Source organism: Carassius gibelio, chromosome B6, assembly GCF_023724105.1.
Source record: "Carassius gibelio isolate Cgi1373 ecotype wild population from Czech Republic chromosome B6, carGib1.2-hapl.c, whole genome shotgun sequence".
NCBI classification, from domain to species: Eukaryota; Metazoa; Chordata; class Actinopteri; order Cypriniformes; family Cyprinidae; genus Carassius; species Carassius gibelio.
In genome coordinates, this window is record NC_068401.1 from 24,027,057 (window position 1) to 24,052,171 (window position 25,115).

Sequence of the window (25,115 nt, forward strand, 5' to 3'; positions counted from 1 at the left end):
TTTTCCATTCTAACAAGCCTGCAAATAATAAATGCAAATATTAAAATGCTACAAACCATTTAATCAGGCATAGGATGGCAAATAAATAAGTTTATGAACTTTTATAAGAAAGAAAAAACACTTACCATTGCTTCTTCATTTGTTGTCGACATCAGTGGTCAAGCGTCCAATCAAAATATGTGCTAGTTTGCAACAAGAAGCTATTATACAATTGCTATTATGCAAATGAAGTATGACTGTAATTATTTTTGCAAAAACAAATGTCAGTGGAAGGGTTCAACAGTTGCTGGTGAACATGTTTTTGCCAGCTTGACAGTGGAAATATACCAATATAAATGCCACTTAAATGTGATCTAAAACCCATTGACCCCATCACCAAATGATTTGCAGAACTAATTTGCGAGAAAACTTTTTGACTTGTTCAACCAATAAAGTTTTGAAAAACAGTTATTGCTGTGTTTGTTGTTGTAATAAAGGCCTAATAAAATACTGATGATCACCATTTCAATTCCCAATCATTGTTTATTGCCATCCAGCTGAATTACAAATCAGTAAACAATTGGAACAAACAGTTTTCTTCAAAAATGACAGAAACTTCATACATACTTGCACACACATACATACATTCATACACTGGTTAATATGCACACCTTGGCTCAGCATGGAAAAACTGAAGTGGAAGTACAAACCATACCTTCCTGAACCCAAAGTACAACATGAACTATGGTATTCATGCAACACCTCGAGTGTTAATGGTTGTAAACGTCAACAGTCCTTCGTCATTACAGTTTTCACGATTACATTTAGTAACATACAATCACACGCAAGCATCAAAATCCTGATCTCTGATCCTTGGAAATGGGTTTTGTGACCATTTAATTCAAACCCACCATCCTTCTGGTGCTCTGAACGTGAAATACTCTGCAGATTATCTACATCGCTCAGATTATCTGTGCTTTAGCCAGATCTAACCATCAAATAAATAAAACAATGTCAATAAAAGAAATAATGTATTAGGCGGCTGAGCTTTTAAACGTGAGACTCAACTCGAAGCTATTGCTGGGTACAGAGATGTAATGGCACAAGTCCATAACACTGTCAGAGGCACTTTTCAGAATACTTCACAAAAAAGAACTGATTTTAACATTGGATACCACAGTGCTTGCGTATGTCGAGTGACCTTTCTGCAATAACTGCCAAAACAGCCAAATGCAGAAAATACATCTTAAGCTCAGCATGCAAATCTTGAGTGTTGTGGTTATTCACAGAGCAAGATCTTCAACGTCTTCTTCCAGTGTGCCAGTGACATTCACTAAAAAACTCAAACATTGCAGACGGATACTCAAATATATAGAGGAGAGCTGAAACTATTTCCAACCATTTTCTCAAATAACGACTTGAACAATTTCAGTAAACTGACCACAAAAATACTTCCCAGAAAGAAGAGTGCTGTAAAACAAAACTGTTGTGCGAGTGCATAGAGAAAGAACAAAAAATGTGTTGACCTCGGCTTAGTGTCAACCATTTCAATCCTAAATTCAATTTGGCTGGACAAAGAGCTTGTGAACAATGACTTGCACATAAAGAAGCAGGTCACCGACCCTGCGCAGTTGGTTCTGAAAGCTCCAAATGGATCAGAAGTCAGCATTAAAAGTTAAAGTCTGTATTTTGTGATTTTTCTTGCACATTCATTATTAAGGCGCACTTTTTTTTTTTTTTTGATTTATGTGAACAGATTCATGATTTAGGTCCAATGCAGTTTGCTGTTTGCACTGAATGATATAATACGATCAGGAAAATTAATATAGCAGTTTACTTCAAAGACAGAGGTAGATGACCATTATTTCAGAAGTCTTACAGTACACTTATGAACTTCATACATCATCAGTTGACAGTTGACACTGGATCGACCAGTGTGTGCTTGGAGGGAAAGGTGATCATGACATGCTGCTCTTGAATGTCATTAATTCTGAGCCAACAAAGCATTGGCCCTTTAATAAAAGTACACTGAGCTGGAATACATAAATATCTTTAACATTATGAAATGGCAGCAGTTAAAAGCCTCTATAATGGCTTTCTGAGTGAGAAAGATGCAAAAATGTAAAGAATAAATGTTAATAATTGCAAAACCAAAGACGGATTTGCACATAAAGTTTTAGTGTGAGAGCTCCGATTCCAAAGAAATCATCCTCCTCAGCCATGTGATCCAGGCTTTGAACATGATTGGCTCCTCCCACTTTGTGTCTTGAACACTTTGATTGGCTGGTCTGTTTGTCAGTCATTCCACTGCCTTACCAGATGGTTTGGAGAGATTGTGTTGATTACGTGATCTTCTCATGCTGGATTTGATAGTAGCATGCCTGCGTGAGGAAGAGGAGGGCTTCAGAACAGCAATTGGTACACACACTGATTTCACACTGTATATTTGTAAGCCCTGAGCTAACATGATTATTTTCATATTTATGAGGATAATTACTTTAAATGGTAGATGACAACGCACGTTTGCAGCATTTTTATCACTTGACTTGACTTTCTCTCAATGGTGAACACATGACATAAAAGTTGCTGCAACTGTACGAAGCAAATGCATACTTAAAGTTTAATACTGATATTTAATGCAATTAAAATTCTGAAATTAGCACTGATGAAGTTTATGATTGGCTGTCTGTTACTAAACCCTTACATTCTAAAGTGTGGTCACATTTACTGATGTTTGACTAATTTTTGTGTTTTTGACAGGAATCCATGTAATCTGGAATTTTGTGTGAGGGGGAATATTTCCCCACACAGGCTTCGCAACGGGGTCAAATTGCCCACATAGATTTTACTGTGTTGACCAACAAAAAGCTTCTTAGTTTAAAAATATCTTCTGTGTGAGCTATGCTTCATACACTATTGGCAATATATATATATATATATATATATATATATATATATATATATATATATATATATATATATATATATATATATACCCTTGTCAACATTTGAAGAGAATCAAAACCTTTCATCAAAGTTGTCTTAAAACCTAAAACCAAAATGTGCTCTTGTCTTAGGACAACTTTGACCTGATTTTTTTTTTTTTTTATCCATGCATGTGTGTATTTATATATACTATAATATACACATAAAAAATATACACAGTGCACAAACATGTACTATGTAAACAAAAACTTTTCTATTACACTATACCTTGAGTGTCGTGAACATGATGCCATGCTCCCCATGTTGTATACATGGATCCATTAGGTCCTCGATGAGGCTGACCTCTGACCCCAGATTCCTTATCCTGTAGAGAACAACAGCTATGTCAACTAACCATGCCTTTTTTCTTTTTATAACAATGTTATTTTCTGTGCTAAAGCATATGCAAATAAAAATTAATTTATTCTAAATGGGGTCCTTAGAAACCTTGTGATCACATCCTTACCGTGCACGCAGAACAACAAAGAGGAAGACAGGAAACAGGTCATCCATAGACCACAAGAAATCCTGTTTCAGAAGTGCGAGTACTTCCTGGGTAATCTCCTCGAAGGTCAGTTGGATGACCTGAAGCTTGTCTGAGGGGGTGAAAGTTGTGCTGTCGAAATAAAAAGAGAACAACCTTAAAACTATTTACCCGAGAAAAATGACAAACTTTATTAGCCAGAAATTTATGTAAATCCCCAACCTTATTTGCTGTAAAGTCTCAACGGCTGAGGCAAAACAGGCATCCTTAGTGCTCGAGAGAACCTACATACCCACAAAAAACCTCCATGAATACTGCTTCATGATCCACAGATTTATGGGACTTTTAAAGTCTCTTATAAAAGGACATATTTAACTACCTGCTGTTTTTCTCCATGTACTGAGGCAGTCACAGGCCAGAATTTCCTATGAAAACAGGTATAAGTGGCAGTAAGATTGATCACTAGAGGACAATCAAATCTAGTGAATGTATTTCTCAGTGTATTTCTGTGTGTCACACTCACTGTGGCACCCCGAGGAAGGCGAGCAGCGCCAGGTCTGGTTGTTTGTTGAGTCGGAGCACACACTCCCAGTACATATCATCCTCCTTCTCTTTCTCTAGAGCATAGAGAGTGAAGAGAGGAGGATAGAGACGGGCCAACAGCACCGGCAGGAGGAGAGCAGAGCCACTGACCACACACCTGCCACACACACACACACACACACACACAAAGACAATACATCAGGTAACTGCTAAAAAATAAGACATTAAAGACAACAGATGATAAAAACACAGAAAAATTTGAAATTATGAGAAAAAAAAAAAACTGACTGACTTTTTTTGTTAATTTAAATGTTTTATCTCATAATTATGATTTAATATGTCAATTTCAGTTTGTCTCATAATTATGACATTAGTATGTCATAATTTCAATTAATCTTTCAATTATCTAATTATGACTTAATCGCATAATTTTGTTCGTCAATTTAACGTTTTTATTTCATAACTGTCATGTCAAATTATTTCACTATTATTTAGTCTCATAATTACGCTTTGTCATAATATAAATTTATCTCATAATTAATACTTAATATGTCAGAATCTTGTCAATTCAAAACTTTTATCTCATAATTTTGCTTTTTTATGTCCTAATTATGATTTACCAAAGCATGAAAAATGTTTTTTTTTTTTTATTATTACGTGGTGGAAATTGGCTTTCATGGAGAAAATAATAAAATCGGTGAAGTGCTTTTAATTTATAAATTCACTAGATTATCAAAAATAGGTCCTATTTTGTGCTGTTTTAATGTATAACATTTTTTGTTTGCTTTCACTATAATTGTGATATAAATCATAGATAGCAATTGTATAAAATAAAATTACTCATACTCTAATATCAAGGTTTGGTCAAACCACACAACCCTTAGTGTGCTATGTATTATTTTTCTCATAAGCGAGTCATCTTACGTACCCAGATTTAGGAGACCCCAGCTGCTTCCCAGCAGGATCTGAACCGCCTTTCTCTTTTGGAGGGTCGGCCAGTGAGCATCCTTCTTCTGGCAGTTCAGGAAAGAGGAATCTACACACAGACACATACATAAATATTCATGGAAACAGTGTATAAAACAGACTTTGCTGTTTGTCTTGAATTAACACACTTACTGTACCTGACAAGCTGGAAGATGCGGCTGAGATAGGACTTGATCTCATTGACAGCTTGGGGCAGTAATCTACGGTTGGCCCCGACACCAACATATGTCATACGGTACACCGAAACCAGTGTCTCCACCAGCCGACCCAGAGGATGCAGTGGGGTATCACATGCCTGGGGTCAATGACATATCATAGGTACAAAATACACTGGAATGACTGAGAGACAATATTGTGTTTGTAGATAAGGTTGTACATGTGCAGTGAAAAACTTGCATCTAATCTAATCAGTGTTAGTTCATTGAGGAGTGTCCTAAAGTAATGCATACCTTGACAAGGTACAGACGGATTGTGTGATACACCTCTAACGTCACAGGGCCAACAAGCTGAGGAATGAACTCGAGACTCTCCAGCGTTTTGTGATGAGAGCGACTCAGCAACTCTGGACTGAAGCACACACACACACACACACATTCAGCTATACATTTTAAAATGACACATTCAATATTCATGTTCCAAACTTTGGGAGACTCCTAGATAAAACATTTCAAGCACATCTAAATAAGTAGATACAAGGTAGAACTGCAGATATTCACAGAAAAGGCTATCCCAAAACGCACTGTTTATAAATATTTTATTTACATGTATATTCATTTCTTAGAAATAATTTGGTTAGTGTGGAACCTCATTTCCACCAAATAAGAAACGAATTCCAATTATGACAATAAATGTGATAATTGTAAGAATAAAAAGTCAGAATTATGACATGAAAAGTCTTTTCAAAAACTTTTTATATCTTATGTAACTCTTAGGTAATGTGAAGATTAAAAAAAAAACATTTTACCACACGTGGACCCTTTATCTTATCAATAAAATCTTTTATCCAACAAATTCAACTTTTTATCTCATAACTGACACAAAGTTGAAATGGTAACAAAAAAGATTTTTGATCATAATCATTTTTATGTCACAATTTTGACACATCTCATAATTATAAATTAGGATCTCATTCTTTCGACTGTGTCAAGAATCTTCTTATGTGGAAGGAATGGACTTCCATATGTTTGCACCCATCAAAAAAAAAAAAAGTAATAATAATAAAAATAAAATTAAATCTGATTCATTTATCAATTCACTAGTTTATCAAAAATGGGCATTACCTAGTTGTGATTAATTAAATAAATTATGTTTTGTTTTGTGATGTGATATGAACCATTACCCGCCCCTAGTATGATGTTTTATCTTTGTTCTTATTAAAGTACTGATTTGTTAGCTTAGCATCATGTTAACATCAGACTCTGCTGTAATACTCTGTGAGTGTTGGGGAGTTCCTCATGCACTAGTAGACAGTGATCAATGAGCACAGTGAGGTTTTGGAACGGATCAACTTCTTCTGTGTACCTGTCTCTCTCCTGTCTCCTGTTCACAGTGAGCTCTATGGTGATGTTGTCCCACGCTGTAGTGGTTTGTCCCTGTCCGGGAGAATCACAACCTAGCCTGTTCCAGCACTCCACAAACACAGCCTTCCACTTCTCTTCAGAGTGAACTGCTAACCTGCCCAGTTTACTGTAATCGCACAAACACATCGGTTCCCCATCAACACTGATTAAGTCTCTTAAAATGTAACTGTGCTACAGAGATCAACACGCACTCTTACAGTGCATGAGTCTTCTCCTTGTCTGAGTCGTAGAGGCTGGGTTTGTAGTAGGAACCTGACATCTTTATTCCGGTTCCCCAAACCCCACTAAAAGAGCCTTCAATGTAGTCTCCATTCGGCATGGTCAACACGCCCTGCAGAAAGATATGATAACAGGCTTTCAAAAAACAGCTGTTAATCTCATTTGTTATATTAGACATTATTATTATTTAGTTTTATTATTATACTATTTTTTTATTACAGTTAAAAATGTTCTATTTTAAAACATTCTAAAAAGTAATTTATTTGTCGTGATGGTAAAGCTGAATTTTCAGCACCCATTGCTCCAGTCTTTAGTGTCACATGATCAGAATCATTGCAATATACTGAAAATATACAGTAACATTGGCAACAGTTGTGCACCTTTCCATTTAGTGTCCAGTCTTCTGAAAACTCCCCTTCGAATGCAGTGTCATCTTCAGAGAGTAACACCCCCGTTCCCTTGGAGAGAAACAAATAACTATTAAAATTACTCCACTGGAGCTTTTCTTTCTTCTTACTTAAAAAATAATTGAGATAGAGTGTGTGCGTCAAGTTTGATCTTTTTTGTAGAATCAAAACACACCGCAAAGGCAATGAAACCTAATGTGTGGAAACTACAGGGGAAAAAAGGAGCTACATTTTCTTTTGTTCAGTGTGCAAAAAAAATATTATTTGAATTATTTTGAATATGTAGTAAATGTGTTATTAAAGCAATAATAACAGCATGGTGTCACACACATAAATAAAACCAAATGTGTGTATGTCAATCTCACCATCATTTTGTTGTTGTTGAATGCACCTTCATAGTACAGACCAAACTGAGTAACAACAACTCCGTTTCCCTGACGCTGATCATCCTGCCACATGCCCATGTACTTCTCCCCTCTTACACAAAACACAGTTAGCATACACATCTGCACACACACTCGACTTACATTTCAGCATTTCACATTGCATGGCAAAGAAGTGCTGCAATCATTTTGTGAATTCACTCATCTATTCGCATACCTGGTGATGTCATCAAAAACTCCATAGCCGGATTTTTTGTCATACTGCCACTGGCCGATGAAGACACTGGGGGAAGTGGAGTTCAGCTTCCCGCTCCGCAGCATCCCGTGACCATGACGCATGTTATCTAGAAACGAGCCCTCGTATATTTCCCCAGAGGCGTATCTGAACACACACACACACATCGTCATCAAACAGTACCATTCAAAATTTTCGGGTTAGTAAGACTTCTTTTTTTTATTATAAATAATTAAATACCCTTATTGAGCACTGACAGTAATGACATTGTAATGTCATTAATGACAAAAAAAAAAAAAATTTGAACTTCTTATTCATCACAGAATCCTAATAAAAATGTATCACAACTTTCTTCAATTGTAATAATAAACATTGCTACATGAATACCAAATAAAGATATTAGAGTGATTTTTGAAGGATCTCGTGACATTAAGACAGGATAACTGAAAATTGCACTGAAAAAAATTAAATACAAAAAATAATGGAAATTCAGATTTGCATCACATTTAACAAAATATTAAAACAGAAAACAGTTATTTTAGTAATATGTCAAATTATAGCTGTTTTAATGCAACCTTGGTGAGCATATAAGACATCCTACAAAACATTAAATGAAACATTAAAAAAGTTGACCCCAAAAATTTGAATGGTACTGTACACATTCACATACAGAAAATTAATATTCAAAACTAAAAACACAACCGCAAACCTCAATGTTCCAAAGCCGTGCATCTTGCCATCCTTCCACTGCCCTTGGTAATGATCACAGCTGTTCAGGTTTTTGTTAGGCACAATGTACTCTCCAAAACTGCAAAGAAAACAATAGTTAAAACATCTCCACACATCTAGAAAGTAGGAGACATCAGCATAATAATCTGAAAAAATCAATAAACAATGTTGTCACTAACCCATCTTCAAGGCCGTTCTTGAATGTCCCTGTATACATTCGTCCATCGGGCCATTTGACCACACCCCTAGAACACAGACATAGCCAATCATCATCTTCCAAGTTTTAAGAAGACTTTTACACCCACAATTCCTCCTCCAATGGCTTACTGTCCATGGGGTTTCCCTGAGACCCATCGGCCCTCATACGTGGCCTCCTTGAGTCGGCTGTCTTTGTAGAATGTGTATGATGCTGTCCTTGAAATGGGCGGATCTGCTCTCTGCGTTACTCCAGTAGAAGGAGGTATCCCATCATGCCCCAGTCCACCGAGTGCCTGCTCCACTGCTTGCTTTATAGAACACAGCCACTTTGCCTAGGAATCAGGACATCACGGTTTAACTAACGATCTATACAGCTTTCTGTAAATCATCATTTTGAGTCAAGTCAGGCATACCTTCTCAGCTGGGGACGAAGCCAGCAGAGTGAAGCTCTCTTCAGGTGAAGTCACCTTTAAACCAAATCTGCAGAGAACCACGCAAACTTCATAACTCTTCATAACACTTCATAATTATATTAAGCTAATAAACATGACAGGCACACTCACAGGCCTGTGTTCTCCTCAGAAATAGGCTCCGCCCACAATGTAGCCAATGGGAAGACGTGATGAGTGGAAAACTAGAAAACAGCACGCAGAAAATAAATTGTACACAATTCTGTTCACTCTTGATTACTGATGCACAATATATCAGTACCATCAATTAAACGTGCATGCATTTCCTTGCTTCGTTTCATTTAGATTACCTCTACCTCATTTAGATCTTTAAAAACTAGTTGTTAAAAACACAAATAACGCTGCTAAAATAAAACCTAACTACAAAAGTAAAACATTATTACAGTGCTTACAGTAAAAAATAAAATTTTCACAATTATTACTTCACTATTTGAATATATTTTAAAAAGTAAATTATTTGTTCCTTCAGAATACATTTTCATATGTTGATTTGGTGCTCAAGAAACATTTTCTATAATTTTTACAGTTGAACACTGATGTGCTGCTGAATATTTAGGTAAAAAATTATATATATATATATATATATATATATATATATATATATATATATATATATATATATATAAAATGATGTAAATGTATTTACTGCTACTTTTGATTCATTTAAGGCATTGTTTTCTTGATTAAAAACATTCTTTAATTTTAAAAAACTGAGTGGCAGTGTACGCTACAATTACTAAATTTAAAGTAGTGCACAGAATTAATAATAATGATGGTGAAAAGTTTGTTGCTTTACAATATTTGTTAAAAAACGCAACAAGTACGTGTCAAACATAAACCAACTGTCAACTGGTTTACAGAGTTCGTAGGTTGTCAACTTTTATTTTAAAGTATAAAATGTTGAACATATGGTTCTTTTTCGGAAGCACATTTTGCACTTTTCGAACGGAAAGGGATAATGCTGATGAAACGAAAAACAGACAAATACACCCACTGTGAAAGGTATGGAGGAAAAACAACAGGGAGGAAGATAATGGATTATCATGTCAAATACTCAATAGTACATTCACTACGACAAGACTCGGCATTAAACAGAATCACTACTGTTCAACATAAAACCATCCAGCACAACATGCCCCTTACTACAATCAGGTACATATCTTTTACAAAGGGTTTGCAAGCAGGAAGCCTTGGAATGAACCCAACCAGATGTACTGTACTGTCATCTTTCTATGCTTTTAGGCTATATCACATAGGACCGAGACATTTTGGACAAAGGCAGAGTCTAAAACTGAGGTTCACTGTGGGATATTACAGATACTAGGTAATTGTAATCAATTAGACTCTTTAAAAGGAATATTCAGAGTTAAATACAGCTGAAATTCTTTTGACAGCATCTGTGAGCACAGAAAATCATCCTGACGCATCCATCAGTTTGTCCAGTAATGCATGTCAAATGTAAGTCTATGGAAAGATTGCACAGTGCAACAAAAAGATTTAAATATGAAACAGTCGCACCGATGCTGATGCAAGTGTCATAATATGATGTTACTGACGAAACTATGAGTAAAGTACTTTTTAGGGGACAATATCTTCATCCGCAAGAATTAAGTAACACACAACCAAAAATTCATACACCTTGAAATGTAGTTTCAGTTCAAAGTGACTTGTTATAGAGTTATTTCATATTAAGTGGGTTATTATACTGTAGTTAACAAAAAAAAAAACACAAAAAAAAAAAAACATTTGAACCTTAAAAAAAAAAAAAAACTAGCCAAGGCAAAATTTCTCAATTTAATTTAGGCTACCTTGATGTAGTAAAATAGCTAAAACTGAAATAACAATTAATAAAGCAATGTAGCAGGAAAAAAAATCATCTTAAAAAACAATGTTACTAAAATATTATCTGAAATCAAAAGGAAAACAGCAAAATAAAAATAAAAACTCTTCAAAATATTAATAAAAACGACTAAAATGTCACTGATTAATGTAGACATTTCTTCTTGTTTTTTTTTTAAATTGTAAGATGTGTCAGTTATTTTCTGTAGGGGTGCTCCGATCACGATCGGCCGATCGTTATGCGCATCTCGTCAGTAAAGCCGGTTCTCTAATCAGCGGTTAATTCCATCAGGTGCGTGATTTCACATAGAGCAGCTGTTACCACACAGAGCCGTTTTTAACTGAGAAGATGTGCCAATAAACGCTGAAAATTAAGTGGATTTACGCATCTTCTCTATTAACAACGGCTCTGTGTAGTAACAGCTGCTCTATGTGAAATCACGCACCTGATGGAATTTACCGCTGATTAGAAAACCGGCTTTACTGACGAGATGCGCATAACGATCGGCCGATCGTGATCGGAGCACCCCTAATTTTCCCCAAGCTTTAAATAAAAGTTTTATTTAGTGCTGTCAAACGATTGATTGCGATTATTTGCATAATAAATGTGCGTGTTCTGTGTATATTTACTATGTATATATAAAAACACACAAATACAGTATATATAGAAAATATTTTCATTTATATTCATATTTTTTATATTATAAATAACTATATTTAATATACAAACATTACATATTTTTACATGCACGTGCGTATTCATATATACATAATAAATATACACAGTTCACATACATATATTATGTAAACAAAACATTTATTTTGAATGCGATTAATCATTTGACAGCACTAGTTTTATTTAATCTCCGAATATTCCCTTAACAACAGCACTGGACAAACACTACAGCTGTAGGGTGCATCCGTGGGCACTAGGGGACAGTATGCTATGGAGGAAACTCTTCATTCGTACAGCCCATACTTACAAGACTCTTATAGGGGACCATGCCCTACCGAAACAAAGATAAACATCACTAAAACACCAGTCTTTGGAAACAGATTGTTAGTTTGGCCCTGTAAGCGAATAAAAAACTGAAGTGAAAGCATTGCGTAAGGACAGAAGGATGAGATTAACAGAACAGGCAGAGATAAAGCAGAAATGATACTGAAATGGCGGTGAAATGAAAGTGTAAAAAGAAGGGCAAACCTGTGCATGAACCAGGGCATCGTTGAAAAGGATGAACCAGTTGACAGAAAAACGGCCTGCGTTCTGAAGGGTCAAAGCCTTATTACTGCTCTCACAGATCAGCCGCCGAGACGGTTTACGAAGAGAGTCCTGAAGGAAGAGGAGAACTCTTGATTACCAGCCAGAGGAAGAGCACCTGGCTGTCCGGTAAAGTGCATCTAAGGGCCTGACTCACGCTCATCTTTCCAGGAAAGCTCTTCCAGAAGTGGAGAGTGTACTCGGCATCCTTCCTCCTCCTCTTCAGATGAAGATCCATGGATTCATATTTTGAGCAGGCATCTTGAAGCTTCTGATAATCCACAGAACTCTGTCACACACACACACACACAGCAGTGAGACTTTATGTAGCGAACGGTGTATTGAGTGAAAATCTATGGCCAGTCCTGTTATTATAGAATACAATTACACATTTTATTAAATCACACATACACACAAAAAAAAGAATAACGCATAATAAGCAATAAATAATTGAGGAAATAAATAAAATAAGCAATAAGCAACATATGAATAAACAAACAAAAAAAATAGAAAGAATATAATATATTATGCATATACACAAAATAAGCTAAAAATTCAATATATATATATATATATATATATATATATATATATATTACATTACAAAAAAAAAATCTAACTTGGTTTTATATGGTCATGTATATTTAATATGGCTTATATAGGGACCAATTCTCACTATTTACTAGTTGCTTATTAGCATGCCTTTTATCAACATATTGATATTGCATGACCATATTCCTACTTCTACCTAATATCTAAACTTAACAACTACCTTACTAACTATTAATAAGCAGCAGATTAGGAGTTTATAGAGGCAAAAGTCGTAGTAAATGGTTTGTTAATGAAGAGAATATGACCTTAATATAAAGTGTGACCAAAAATAAAAAAGTAGTTTCTGTGTTTCTAGCGAGTACCCACCACCTCGTAGCAGGTAGCCAGTTTGAGCAGCAGCCGTCCATATTCATGCAGGTGTTTTATGGGCAGGTAAAAGAGATGCGCCAGAATATCCGCTAAGGGCAAACCCTCTTCACAACAGTCAGATAACTTCTGAACAAGCTCGGCCCCTTTGCCAAACACATCGCTTCAAACAGAGTCAGACAGAGAGATTCTTTACTTACACATTAATAAAAGTCGATCTGTACAGTAAATATAGAAAGACGAACATTTCATAAGCAATAGCGAATAATTCCCTTGCAATTTTCTCCATATGTTATTATTACTCTGGATTCCTTGGACAGCAAAGGCTTAGGAAAGCACTTGGGACAGGGTTTAACACACACATATACTACTTACTGACAAGGTTTGACAAGGGCTTGAAATCCTCCCATGACTAAGAGATCACCAACTACAGAGCAGTACCTGTACAACACAATTACAAAAATAAGGACATTACTACAACTGAGCTGACTTGAGAAGGAGGGTACAACATTTCTGAGCAATACATTCCCATGACTTTTACAATTTATACATTTAAATGACTGTATAGAGAATGCAGCCACTTATAGACATTTCTGGTTAATCTGTGACAACACAGATTTCCATGAATTTTAAGCTTCTCATTTTGATTACTCCAGGTTTTCCAGGACGTTACACACTCTGAACATCGTCCCACTAAGAAAACTGCCCGAAAGGAATCAGATGAAATGAGGACAACACATTAAAATAAATCTCAAGGCTACATAAGTTTATTTTGAACAACTTAAAGAACCAACCGAGGTTCTGATTAAATACATTTGAAGATTTTCAATTACACATCAGATTAGAATTATAAAATCTATTTGATGCCTGAATATATTACTTTTGATTCAGAAGTTAATTCAGTCCAGCTCCTGAGAGAATAGAACTAAAAACATCTTGAAATTCAGGACCACGTCAGGTTACAATAATGGCGCTCATCTAGTTTGTCCTAACTAGACTGAACACTTAATAAACATTTGTATTCAAACATGGCTGAATATTAAATTGTGACATCCCAACCGACAGTTTCTAAATGATTCATTTTTGCAGCTATGCTCTAAATGGCTAGGAGAAGAAGTTTTGCACTGTGAACTTTAGAGCATGTCTACAAGAGAATTTTAATTCTGTTTTGAATGACATGTTCTCCTTGCAGCAACAACCAACATGTCATCTCCAAAGGAACCACTTCATGCCTTCACTTTCTTTAATTGTGTGTGTGCTGAATGCTTACTCTGAATATGTGTCGAGGAACAGTTGTGCATCATCAATAATAACAAGGCCACGGATATCACGTGAACGCCGCAGGACGGAGGTTAGAGAGGCCGAGTTTTGACCCGTGAGCTGAGACAGCCGGCCCAATCGTCCAATCAGATTCTGCAGAAGCCCTGCAGAGGACTGACCGAGGGAGGAGCTTAGGGAATCTATGAGTAAAAAAAATAATAATACATAATTATCACAAATAATTAATTAGACACAGACACACAATCATTTCTTGTTTAATTGTTTCTTGTTTCTGCATATAACACGACAAACTTTCTAATAACTCTAACCACAAAAATACTTAAGTATTATATTATATTATAGCTTACCAGTGTTCTATTATTACTTTGTTGTTATTTTGAATTAAATTACATTTTTAAACATACTTTTACTAATTATATATTTTTTTAAATTGTCATTTTGTTGTGGTTTTGTCAATTTTTCATTTCTATATATTATTTATTATACTATTTATTCATTTAATTTTATTTAGTTAAGATGATTATTTTATGAAAATTAAATAAGTTTAGGTTTTTATATTTTAGTTATTATTTATTTTATGCAAAAAAATAAAAATTTTCTTTACTATTTTAGTTGTATTTTTAGTTAACAATAATTAGGAACTCGAAATGATTCAGCTGTTTCACTTCCACTAGTCTTGCCACTGAATTACACCATACTTGTACAGCTCGTTCAGGGCTGTAATGGAAATATGCTAATGCAAGTCTAAATCAGAGTACAAAACAATATTCTTATCATCACACACTGTCATACCCAGCTTAAGCAGTGGCTGGAGCAGAAGACTATTGATATTGCTGAGTTTGCAGTAATATTTTCTCTCTGCGGCCGCCAGCTCATGCAGACTGGCAATAAAACCCATTACATTACGATCCGTCAGCGCCGCACATGTCTGTCCTCCTGTGCACACACTGCTCACATAGCCCAACTACCACAAGCACACACACACACAATGAAAAGTGTTGTTACAAGTCATATAAATAATACAGCATCAATGTACAGGATTCAGAACACAGCAGTATTCAACATTAACTAGTAATGACTGAGTAATATTTATTATAAAAAAAATAAATAATGCACAAGGCTTACTCACATTCATACAAAAGGGCAGCAGCACCGGTTGCTGTGTGTACTCTCCTGTCCGCTCGTCTTCCTCAGTTTGCTCCATCACTTCTTTCACCTGCTGCCCACTGTAGTACAGGATTGGCTGGATACAATCTCCATCAGCCAATAAGAGAGTGTGCTGCTGCCCCGCCCCAATATCCCACACACGAATCCCATCTGACAGCTGTGCGAAGACAAAAGAGGACAAACAAAGCAAACCAGTCATGAATCAGAATGTTGTCAACACAAATTTGGGCAATTGCAAGGGCCTTAAAGGGATAGTTCACCCCAAAAACATTTTGGTCATTGATTACTCACCCTTGTGTTGTTCCAAACCAGTAAGACATTCGTTCATTTTCAGAACACAAATTAAGATATTTTTGATGAAATCCAAGAGCTCTCTGACCCTCCATAGACAGCAAGGGTACTACCTCGATCAAGGCTCAGAAACGTAGTACATAAAGCGTAAATATCTTCATTTGTGCTCCTAAGATGAATGAAGGTCTTATCTCTTAAAGGTTTGGAACAACATGAGGGTGAGTAAATAATAACAGAATTATTATTTTGGGGTGAACTATCCCTTTAATCCACTAAACAGTTGAACACTGATGATTTACTATAACATGATTATACGATTGCACATTAAAATGTCATTGGTACTGTATATCAATAACATCACAAACAATATCCTATTGATATGAATTATTTTGTTTATTATTATTCTTCCTTGTCAATAATATTTAGTGTTTTCATGACATATGCACTTGTCCTCCATTTTTAACACCTTAAGAAACTGAAGAAAACATGAGCTGATGCTCACAGGTTTAATGTATCAGTGCTCTAAAACGATTAAGTATTTTTTAATACAGTAGTCATACATTTGTTAGTGTTAATCTGTCATATAATTTTAATAGGCTATAGTTAAAAACAACTGAAAATCTTAATTATATACATTCATGTAAGTAAAAACATGTTGTTATAGTGTTATGTTACAAATGGATAGACAAACTGAATGAATAAACTGTATGGAAAAATGGGTTATATAAAGAAAAACGTCATATTAACTACACTACTGCTCAAAGGGGTTTGGTAAGAATGATGTTCACCCAGGCTGTATTTATTTGCTCAAAAATAAAGTAAAAACAGTAATAATGTGAAATAAAACTGATTTCTATTTTAATATATTTTAAAATGTAATGTATTCATGGGATGACAAAGCTGCATTTTCAGCAGCCAGTACTCCAGTATTCATATAATATCACATGAAATCATAAATGCGGTTTAATATTTGTAAACCATGATACATATTTTTCAGGATTGCTTGATGAATGAAAAGAGTTCAAAAGTAAACATTTTATCTAAAAAATTACTCTTTTGTTGAATTTGAATTACTAATACAATTGTATTATTTACTCTCAAACTCTTAGGAGTGTAGAATATATACATAGAAAAACTACATATTTAATTTTATTATTGTATTTAAAGATAATTCAAAAAAATATTTTTATTTTTTTATTTTTTCTTGTTGAGAGCATTTTTATATTTCCAACCCTTTTAAACCATTTCAAAAGGCAGGATATTTTATTCTCCTCCCTCTTGTGATATTTTTCTGTTTTATGTACAAATTAGCATATATTGTACCTTGGCTAAGTTTGGAAGGGTGGTGGGGGATTCCATGTGTCCCAGCTGTCCAGAAGTGTTGCAGCCCCATGAGAACACCTGCCATACACACACACACACACACACTTTATATGGCGAATGATACTAATACAGACTCACCGCTCAAGAGAACAGCCATGGATATGCATGTGAAGTGTAACACCTGTGACTGGGCGGTCAGAGCGAGAGAGTGAAGAGCACCTGCAGCCACCTTCAACACCTCTTTACCATTCAGACTCTTTACACAGACAGGCAGCGGTCTGAAAGGAAAGAGAAGGAAATCACCACATTGTGTTCCTCTGTAATGCACCTAATAAGTCTGTCCTCATTTTAGCAGAGCACATTATAATTTAAAGTGCTGGAATCTTATGTAACTCATGAGCGGTTAGAGAAGAGAGTGTGCAGGAGCAGGACTGGGCCGCTCTGTTGATGGGAGGATTCTGACCTGGAAAGGAGGTCTCCATGTCCAAGTTGCCCTTCCTGGCCACGTCCCCAGCTCCACACTTCTGTCTGCAAAGAAAGCAGGTGGGCATCGGCTTCAGGAATGCCTCCTGGAGCGAGCGGGACGGCCTGTGCACGGGAGCGGCTCGTTCGCCGCAAAAGACGCGGAGACACTGAGAGAACGGGAACATGAGAATAAACAACATAAAACACATTTAAAGAAATCTGGAGCAGCAATAACTAGAGGCAGAACACGGTCCACATCCAAACTAAGACACAAAATGACAGAGCATAAGAAACTGCAACTCAAGGCAGTTTGTCCCTCATTGAATATGCATTAGTTCGGTTCTGCCATATAAACACAAACAAACAGCATAGGGAAAATTCACATGAATCATTTAACAGCACAGACGCAGACCCACAGACTCGGCCAACTCCAATTCAACTCTCTGCAAAACACACACACAAACACACATATATACACAGTATGGACAGGTGCATACACAAACAAGACACACACAGACTGTTGCCGTGCTGAGTTATGTTCCAGGCCCATCGGGGTCCATCTGTCACATTGTTGGGGGTGAGAAGATGAGAAAGGGTGAGTGTGTTGCAGGTAGCTGGCACCCATTGTCTTCTCTAGCCTGTGCATCGAGCTTCAGCTGATTTATGAACTTAGACAAACACACCAGGCTCAGCAAGAGAGACCTCAAAAAGTCCTCGCATCACAATCTCTCACTCAGCAAACTAAATGTAAGTAATGTTATACACATGCAAATCACTAGAGCAGAAAGTTTCTGACACACTAGAGACTTGAACTTGTTTTGATTATGCATATTAAAAGAGGGAAAGATATTCATGCATTTTAAAACCTGTTTGTCAACAAGAAACCAGAAGGACACACAGTAGTACAGTAGTATGTGTGTGTTTATGTATATGTATATTACATTATTTAATTTGAAATGGTCTTAAAACATTACACTAGTATTCAAAATTTTGGTTGGTAAGATTTTTTTTAATGTTTATGGAAGCCTCCGATGCTCACTAACTCTCTAATTCTACATTTATTTGTTCAGAACTACAGTAAAACAGTAATATTGTAAAATGTTATTACAATTACTTTAGTATTTAAATATATTTTTCAATTTAATTTATTACTGTCATGGCAAAGCCATTCCTCCAGACTTCAGTGTCACATGATCATTCAGAAATCATTCTAATATGATGATTTGGTGCTCAAGAAACATTTTTTATTATTATCAATATTAGCTGCTCAATATTTGTTGTGGAAACCAGTGAAAAACTTTTTACAGGATGTTTTGATTAACAGAAATAACAAATTTGTAGCTTCTTTGTAACATTAAGCATTTCGGTTACACCTTATTAAAATACATTTCAAGAAATTGTTATACTGCCCTTTATTTATTCAAAAATTCAATTAAAACACATTTTGTATTACTGATTTACAGTATTACTATGTTTTTAATAGAGATAACCAACGACAATGAGAATTAGAAAAACAACAGTAAAATAAAAAACCTCAAGTGATGTAAAGTAACCCGTCTGGGTGAATTACAGTTTGAGCTGAAATCCACCTCTAAATCGAAAACTTTTTACAGCTGCAACTACACAGAAATACCTTCAGTTGTTGCGCTGGATGCCAACTCCTTCACCTCAAACTCTGCAATGTCTGTAACCATGGCAACAGCAAAATATGTGAAACCTGTCCACAAGTGCCATCGGCAGAAATTTGGAGAGCCATGGCAATACAACCATTACCATTAACAAACACATTACTGTGAGCAAAAACTGGCCAGGCAGTGATTTGCAGGGTTTTACTCTGAACTGAATGCACTAAGTCTTAACACACTGCATAGGATTATGATTAAACTGAACAGATTCAGCTAATAAAAGAATACATTCATAGCAATCATTCTTCTGGTTCTAATGCGTCTAAACGGCAGACTCTCTACACTCAAGATGATTAAAAAAGCAGACCATTTTCTTTAAATATTTATGAAATTTGTCACAAAAAAGGAATGGAGTTGTTAGTTATTCATAGCCTCTGCAGCAGAAACACCAAGTGTGCAATGAGCTGATGGATGAGAGAGGCAGAACTTGCAACTTGCAAGATGCTCATCAAGTAGTCCATGCTAATGAAAACTCAAGAGAAGACACACATGCCCATGCGGACTTACGGAGACGGTTCATTTGGTGTAAGAGAAGGAGAACGTGTGTACCCTGAGAGAGCAGGCCAGGCAGGGACAGGCGACGGCTGAGCTCCGCCTCCTCCTCTCGGATGTCCCCCAGGCTGGAGCTTTTCTTCCCCTGCATGGGCTCCTCCTGACGCAGTCTCTCCTCTACTCGATCGCGGCCCTCTCCTGGAACCTGGAGCACAAAATAATATGGTCAAACACATAAAAAATTTATTGGTTTGATGCTTAAGCAGATGTAACAAACATGTAAACAAACTATATAAAAACTGAAAAATTTATTTACCCAGTAACCAATAACTTTTCTCAGAGAGAGAGCTTCGTATGTGGACACTACACGTTCTCCCACTGCAGAGGCACAGGACACCATCAAGCTGTTTAACGCAGAGCCCTTTGGAGTCACAGACTGGGCGACCGGGATGATCAAGGGGTCAGAGGTGAAACAATCAGCATGGTCACTGGAGAGCTGTGATAAGAATCATATGGGAACTAGAACTGTGCTTTTAGAAGCAATTAAACAGTTTGATTTGTGATGGCTTGAAATAGTCAACTAGTTGGTTAGTGATATTTTAACTAAATAAACAAAAATGTAGTTATTTTTTATTATAATATTTGTTACAGGTGAAGATGTCAACTTATCAAACAGGGTTTTAGCATGTCAACGAGCTAACAGTTAACTGTTTACATTAAAGTTGGATACAAATATTAAAATATAAACACTTCTGTTAAAAAATGTGGGATCAATAAGTTTTTTTGTTTTTGTTTTTTAAGAATTATGTGCATTAAATATTTAATCTAAATAAATAAATAACTTCAGTCCTGAAATGCTACGACTAAATTTAGGCATCATAGCATACACTGCCGTTTAGTGTTTGTTAAGTGTTAATGTTAAGGCAAAAATGCATTCAATTTATTCAAAATGAGAGTAAAGGTATTTATAATGTTACAAAACCTATTGTTTTGATCTCTCTATTCATTAAGGAACACTGAAAAAAATGTATACTTGTTTTTCAAAAAATATTAAGCAGCACAAGCATTTTCTAACTGGGACAATAATAATAATAGAAGAAATGTTTTATTTTTCATAATCAAAACAGTACATTACAATGCTTTCTGAAGGATCACGTGACATCACAATACATTTCTAAATATATTAAAATATAAAAATGCTATTTGAAATTGTAACAATATTTCACAATAGTACCCTTTGACTGTATTTTTTTATCTATTAAATTGCATAATTGTTGATCTTAGTTTTTGGTGTTTTATTATTAATAGATTTACTCAATAGTACTGAATTTTAATATTGATCTTTTATCAGTTATTGGCCATAACAAAAAAATTATTATCAGCCAGAATTATAATACTGTTATTGTTTTAATACCAAATGCATTTTTTCAAAACTATTGGACTATTTTATAAAGTGAAAAAGTTCCAATTAAATATATAGAAAAGTTACAATCCACATATATAAATCCAACAAAACTGGTGTTCATTTATCAGCTTAATGCTTGCTGGACAATGTGTTTAAGACTAACCTGAGCAGAATGAGACGTGCTGGGAGTCTTGGTGGTGTGCTCTGCCAGGGCATGATCAGAAAGTCTCTTAAGGTAGGCCTTCACTGCCTGCTCATCGGGATATGGTGAGGACTTCCCCCCTGTGGCTCTACAGCTGTCCGACTCTGAGGCTTCGACACAAACCTCTCCATTTGTGGCTGGAGCCTCAAGCTCCGACGAGTCTCCTATGGCTGGTTCTACACATTCTTGGCTAGATGCAGGAACCTGATTTTGGGGTTCTGAGCCAGGTGTGCTCACAGGAGGAGGAGGAAATTCAGGGTTGGTGCTGGAGGTGGATGATTTTGGGATCTGAGCTGGCATGGATGGGCCAGGATCTTTAGGGGAGCTCTGATCTAGGCTGCCCTCTAATGCAGACCTCTCCTCACCGCTGTCTACCTCAACACCAAGTGGACAGTGATGGCCGTCAGAGATAATAACGTGGTCCTCTTTGTCTGTCATAGTGTACAGCAGCTGATGGCACTGAGCGCACTTGTCTTGTTTCCGAGGCTCTTGTGGAGGGGGAAGACAGCGCACCAGAACCAGGCTGTGAGCAGCTCCACAGGCCACCTGCAATGCATGCCTTCCCGCAAGGTGCTCTACCTTCTGGGGCTTCCAGACAGGAAACGTTGAAGTGTTCAGGCCCAGCTGGCACCCGCTTCCCCAAGCCCAGACTTCATGTTTGGCTGAAAGAGCCAGAGTATGCTGATCCCCACACGCCACCTCCAGGATCTTCACCGTCTGAGGGGGTGTGGCCACAGAGTCGAGCACACCCACAGGGGTGGGGTTAGGGATAACAGAGAGTCCTGATAGGCCACACTGGCCATGAGCATTTTCTCCCCACATGTGCACTCTTCCATCTTCTGTCACGACTCCACTGTGGGCGGAGCCAGCAGCCACAAAAACAACACGTTGTTCGCTAAGAACCGCCTCCAAAACAGGCTCAGTCACTGCTGATGAAGTCTGGTTCTGTTTCCACGACAGCTCGCCAAAGCTATAGACTTGTCCCCCTAAATATAACATATAAATTGCGACATTTCTAGATTGCAATAATAATAACAAATGTATGAGATACAACAGTCTTTTCACTACCTTCTGTTTAAAGCAATGGTTTTTCCCCAAGGGGCCGGTGTCAACTAGGGGAAATCAGTACACTTCCAAGTTGGACACGGGAAGACTTAATTATTTCAATTAATTATATTAAAATAATATAACTTAACGTAAAATCAAGATGTATACTGAAATCATATTTCTTTTTCCCCTCTCAATTTCTAAAATCCAAGTTTCCATTCCTTAAAAAAAAAGGGCTCTGTCATACATGCAGCAGAAATACCTTGAATGGATAGTTCACCCAAAAAAAAGAGAAAATTCTGTTATTAATGACTCACCCTCATGTCATTCCAAACCCTTAAGACCTTATTTCATCTTTGTAACCATTATGTTATGAAGCTACAAGAATACTTTTTGTGCACAAAGAAAAAAAATATCAAAAACTTTATTCAATCATTTCTTCTTGGAACAACATTTCTGCCGATGAAATCATATAATTTCAATATTAATCCATCACTGGGTTGAAGTTGATCACATAGATTTGTTTATTGCTCTTGCATAATCCTTGCATGTTTTAAAGTCAGGTGGATTCTGATTGGATGTCAAAATTTTTATAATTCATCAAATAAAAATAATCATTTTGAAACACTGAAGCAATATTGTTCCTCTGTATAGTTATCATTCTTGTTGTGTTGTTGACTTCATATCTTGGTGTGAGTGACCTTTAGCCTATATGGAGGCAGTCTTAAGAGTCAAAAAGTATGAAAATCACTGTGAACATGAACAGGAAAAATTTCCCCAGTTTTCTCGTGAAACAAATATCCATAACACAAAAGAACAACTTTTTTTAAAATGCTGTCTCAACCTTGAGAGCACTTCCATGTATCCAAATGTTATCTAATTTTTTTTTTTTTAGGATAGTTTGCCTAAAAATAAAATGCAAACGTAAAATGTAATTTAACGTTAAACAGGTTTTGGAATGACATGAGAGTGAGTAATCGATGAGTATTTATTTATGCGGTGACCTATCCTCTTAAATCACTGTGCTACTTTTCACAACTGATGATGTCAGCTTGGCAATGCATTTCAAAGGCAGATCATGTTATTACATTCTAAAACAGTTTTTCTTTGCACCCAATAACTTAATAAACACAATAAGACCATGTAAATAGCACCCACTTTGATGTTGACTTTAACCTGTTAACAAAGTCCTCATCAAATACTAGTTTTTTTGCTTCTACAGAGTTTCCCAGCCAAATTTGCATGTGTGGATAATAAACATATTACCCTCTACTAGCAGAACGCCATGTCTAGCTCCCAGGGCGGCCTGGAGCACCGGCCGGGAGATCAGCAGCCTCTCTGGTGTGGTGCTGTAAGAATACCCCCTCCAGGTGTGGAGAAGTCCCCTCTCTCCAGAACAATCCTCCGCACCACAACTACAGACACAGTGATGAATACACTCTTAGAAAAGTCATGAGACCAAAAAAAAATTAAAGAAAGAACTAAGAAATGTACAAATGCTGCATTGTTCAACATTGCAGGCAGTCTGTGTTTGAACACACTCACTTTATCTTCTTCTCCATCTCTAAACGTTCCCCATATCACAGCTGACACATTTGTCGCTGTGGATGATTGTCCTGTGAGGGAACAGGTGATGTTTGATTTCAGTTTCTGAATGACAACAAAGGGTTCAACAGTGACTCGTATGTTTAAGCTCATTTTCATGAGACAATATTTCATAGAACTGGTCATCTGAGCATTTCTGTACCTAGGCTACATTTCTTTTTAGTTGTAAAATAAGTAAATGAAATGTTCTCGAATCCAGAATTTGTGTCGAGCAAAAAATCCCTACAAAAACTGACAGTGTAAACACACACTGATCAGGGCCAAAGGTGACAGAGCTGTGATGAAATCATCAGCTGAACTGATAAACAACAGATCTGGAATACTGTCTTATACATTTCCAAAATGAACATTAACAACTTATTTCCGGAGTTGTTAATTAAAATACAAGCTGTCAAGCAGGTTTAGCTGGTCATAAATAAATGACATGCATTTAAGCAAAAGGAAGACACAGTGCGATTCGCGTATCAGATATAATATTCTGACTGATTACTTTATCGATCTAATTATGTCTCATATGAAACTACACGTCTGATGAGATTAAAACACAACACATTTAGAATTACATCCACGTCGACAGGTGGAGATCGTGTTAAATAGCTGATGAATGAAAAATACCACTGTATAGCCATAATACAGTATCTAGAAGACAACAGTATTTCTTATTTTCATTCTATTCGCTGCTTTAATATCATTCAAGCTAATAAATATGGTGCTTCGTTCATTCTTACCTCGATATGTCCGGTTAAAGCTGTCAGACAGACAGAAAGCGGATAACTCTTGGTTTAATTTATATTGTCAGCTTTTGAAACAGCTGATCTGAAATGTAAAATAAGCCGGTGATGAGAGCAGAAATACAGCAGAGCGATGGTTATGATGAAGATGATAATCGGATGAGTTGTTATAGTCTGGTTATGGTGCTGTTGTATGAGCGCTTC

At 36.3% G+C, this 25,115-nt stretch overlaps 1 protein-coding gene across 4 annotated transcripts; it reads right to left on the reverse strand.

Annotated features, from left to right (window-relative positions):
- Positions 1-502: 502 nt before the first annotated feature.
- Positions 503-25,099, reverse strand: LOC127959587 (alsin-like). Of its 4 annotated transcripts, none has more exons than XM_052558847.1 (36): positions 24,909-25,099; positions 24,121-24,191; positions 23,842-23,990; positions 21,490-22,514; positions 20,238-20,357; positions 19,979-20,126; positions 17,743-17,911; positions 17,461-17,557; positions 17,280-17,357; positions 15,628-15,822; positions 15,291-15,462; positions 14,488-14,677; positions 13,593-13,658; positions 13,218-13,380; positions 12,457-12,588; positions 12,243-12,371; positions 12,022-12,045; positions 9,293-9,363; positions 9,143-9,209; positions 8,859-9,061; positions 8,711-8,776; positions 8,512-8,610; positions 7,785-7,949; positions 7,550-7,661; positions 7,158-7,235; positions 6,756-6,889; positions 6,500-6,664; positions 5,428-5,545; positions 5,116-5,273; positions 4,920-5,027; positions 3,972-4,148; positions 3,828-3,873; positions 3,671-3,732; positions 3,431-3,580; positions 3,193-3,289; positions 503-2,360 (listed from the first exon to the last, which is right to left on the reverse strand). In XM_052558847.1, the coding sequence occupies exons 2-36, from the start codon at positions 24,135-24,137 to the stop codon at positions 2,322-2,324; spliced, it is 4,989 nt and encodes a 1,662-aa protein (XP_052414807.1). In that variant the 5' UTR covers positions 24,138-24,191; positions 24,909-25,099; the 3' UTR covers positions 503-2,321. The 4 variants fall into 4 exon arrangements, with proteins under 4 accessions (XP_052414807.1, XP_052414804.1, XP_052414805.1 ...); XM_052558844.1 differs by having other exon boundaries at positions 20,238-20,417; positions 24,909-25,098; XM_052558845.1 differs by having other exon boundaries at positions 20,238-20,417; positions 24,121-24,225; positions 24,909-25,098.
- Positions 25,100-25,115: the final 16 nt, after the last annotated feature.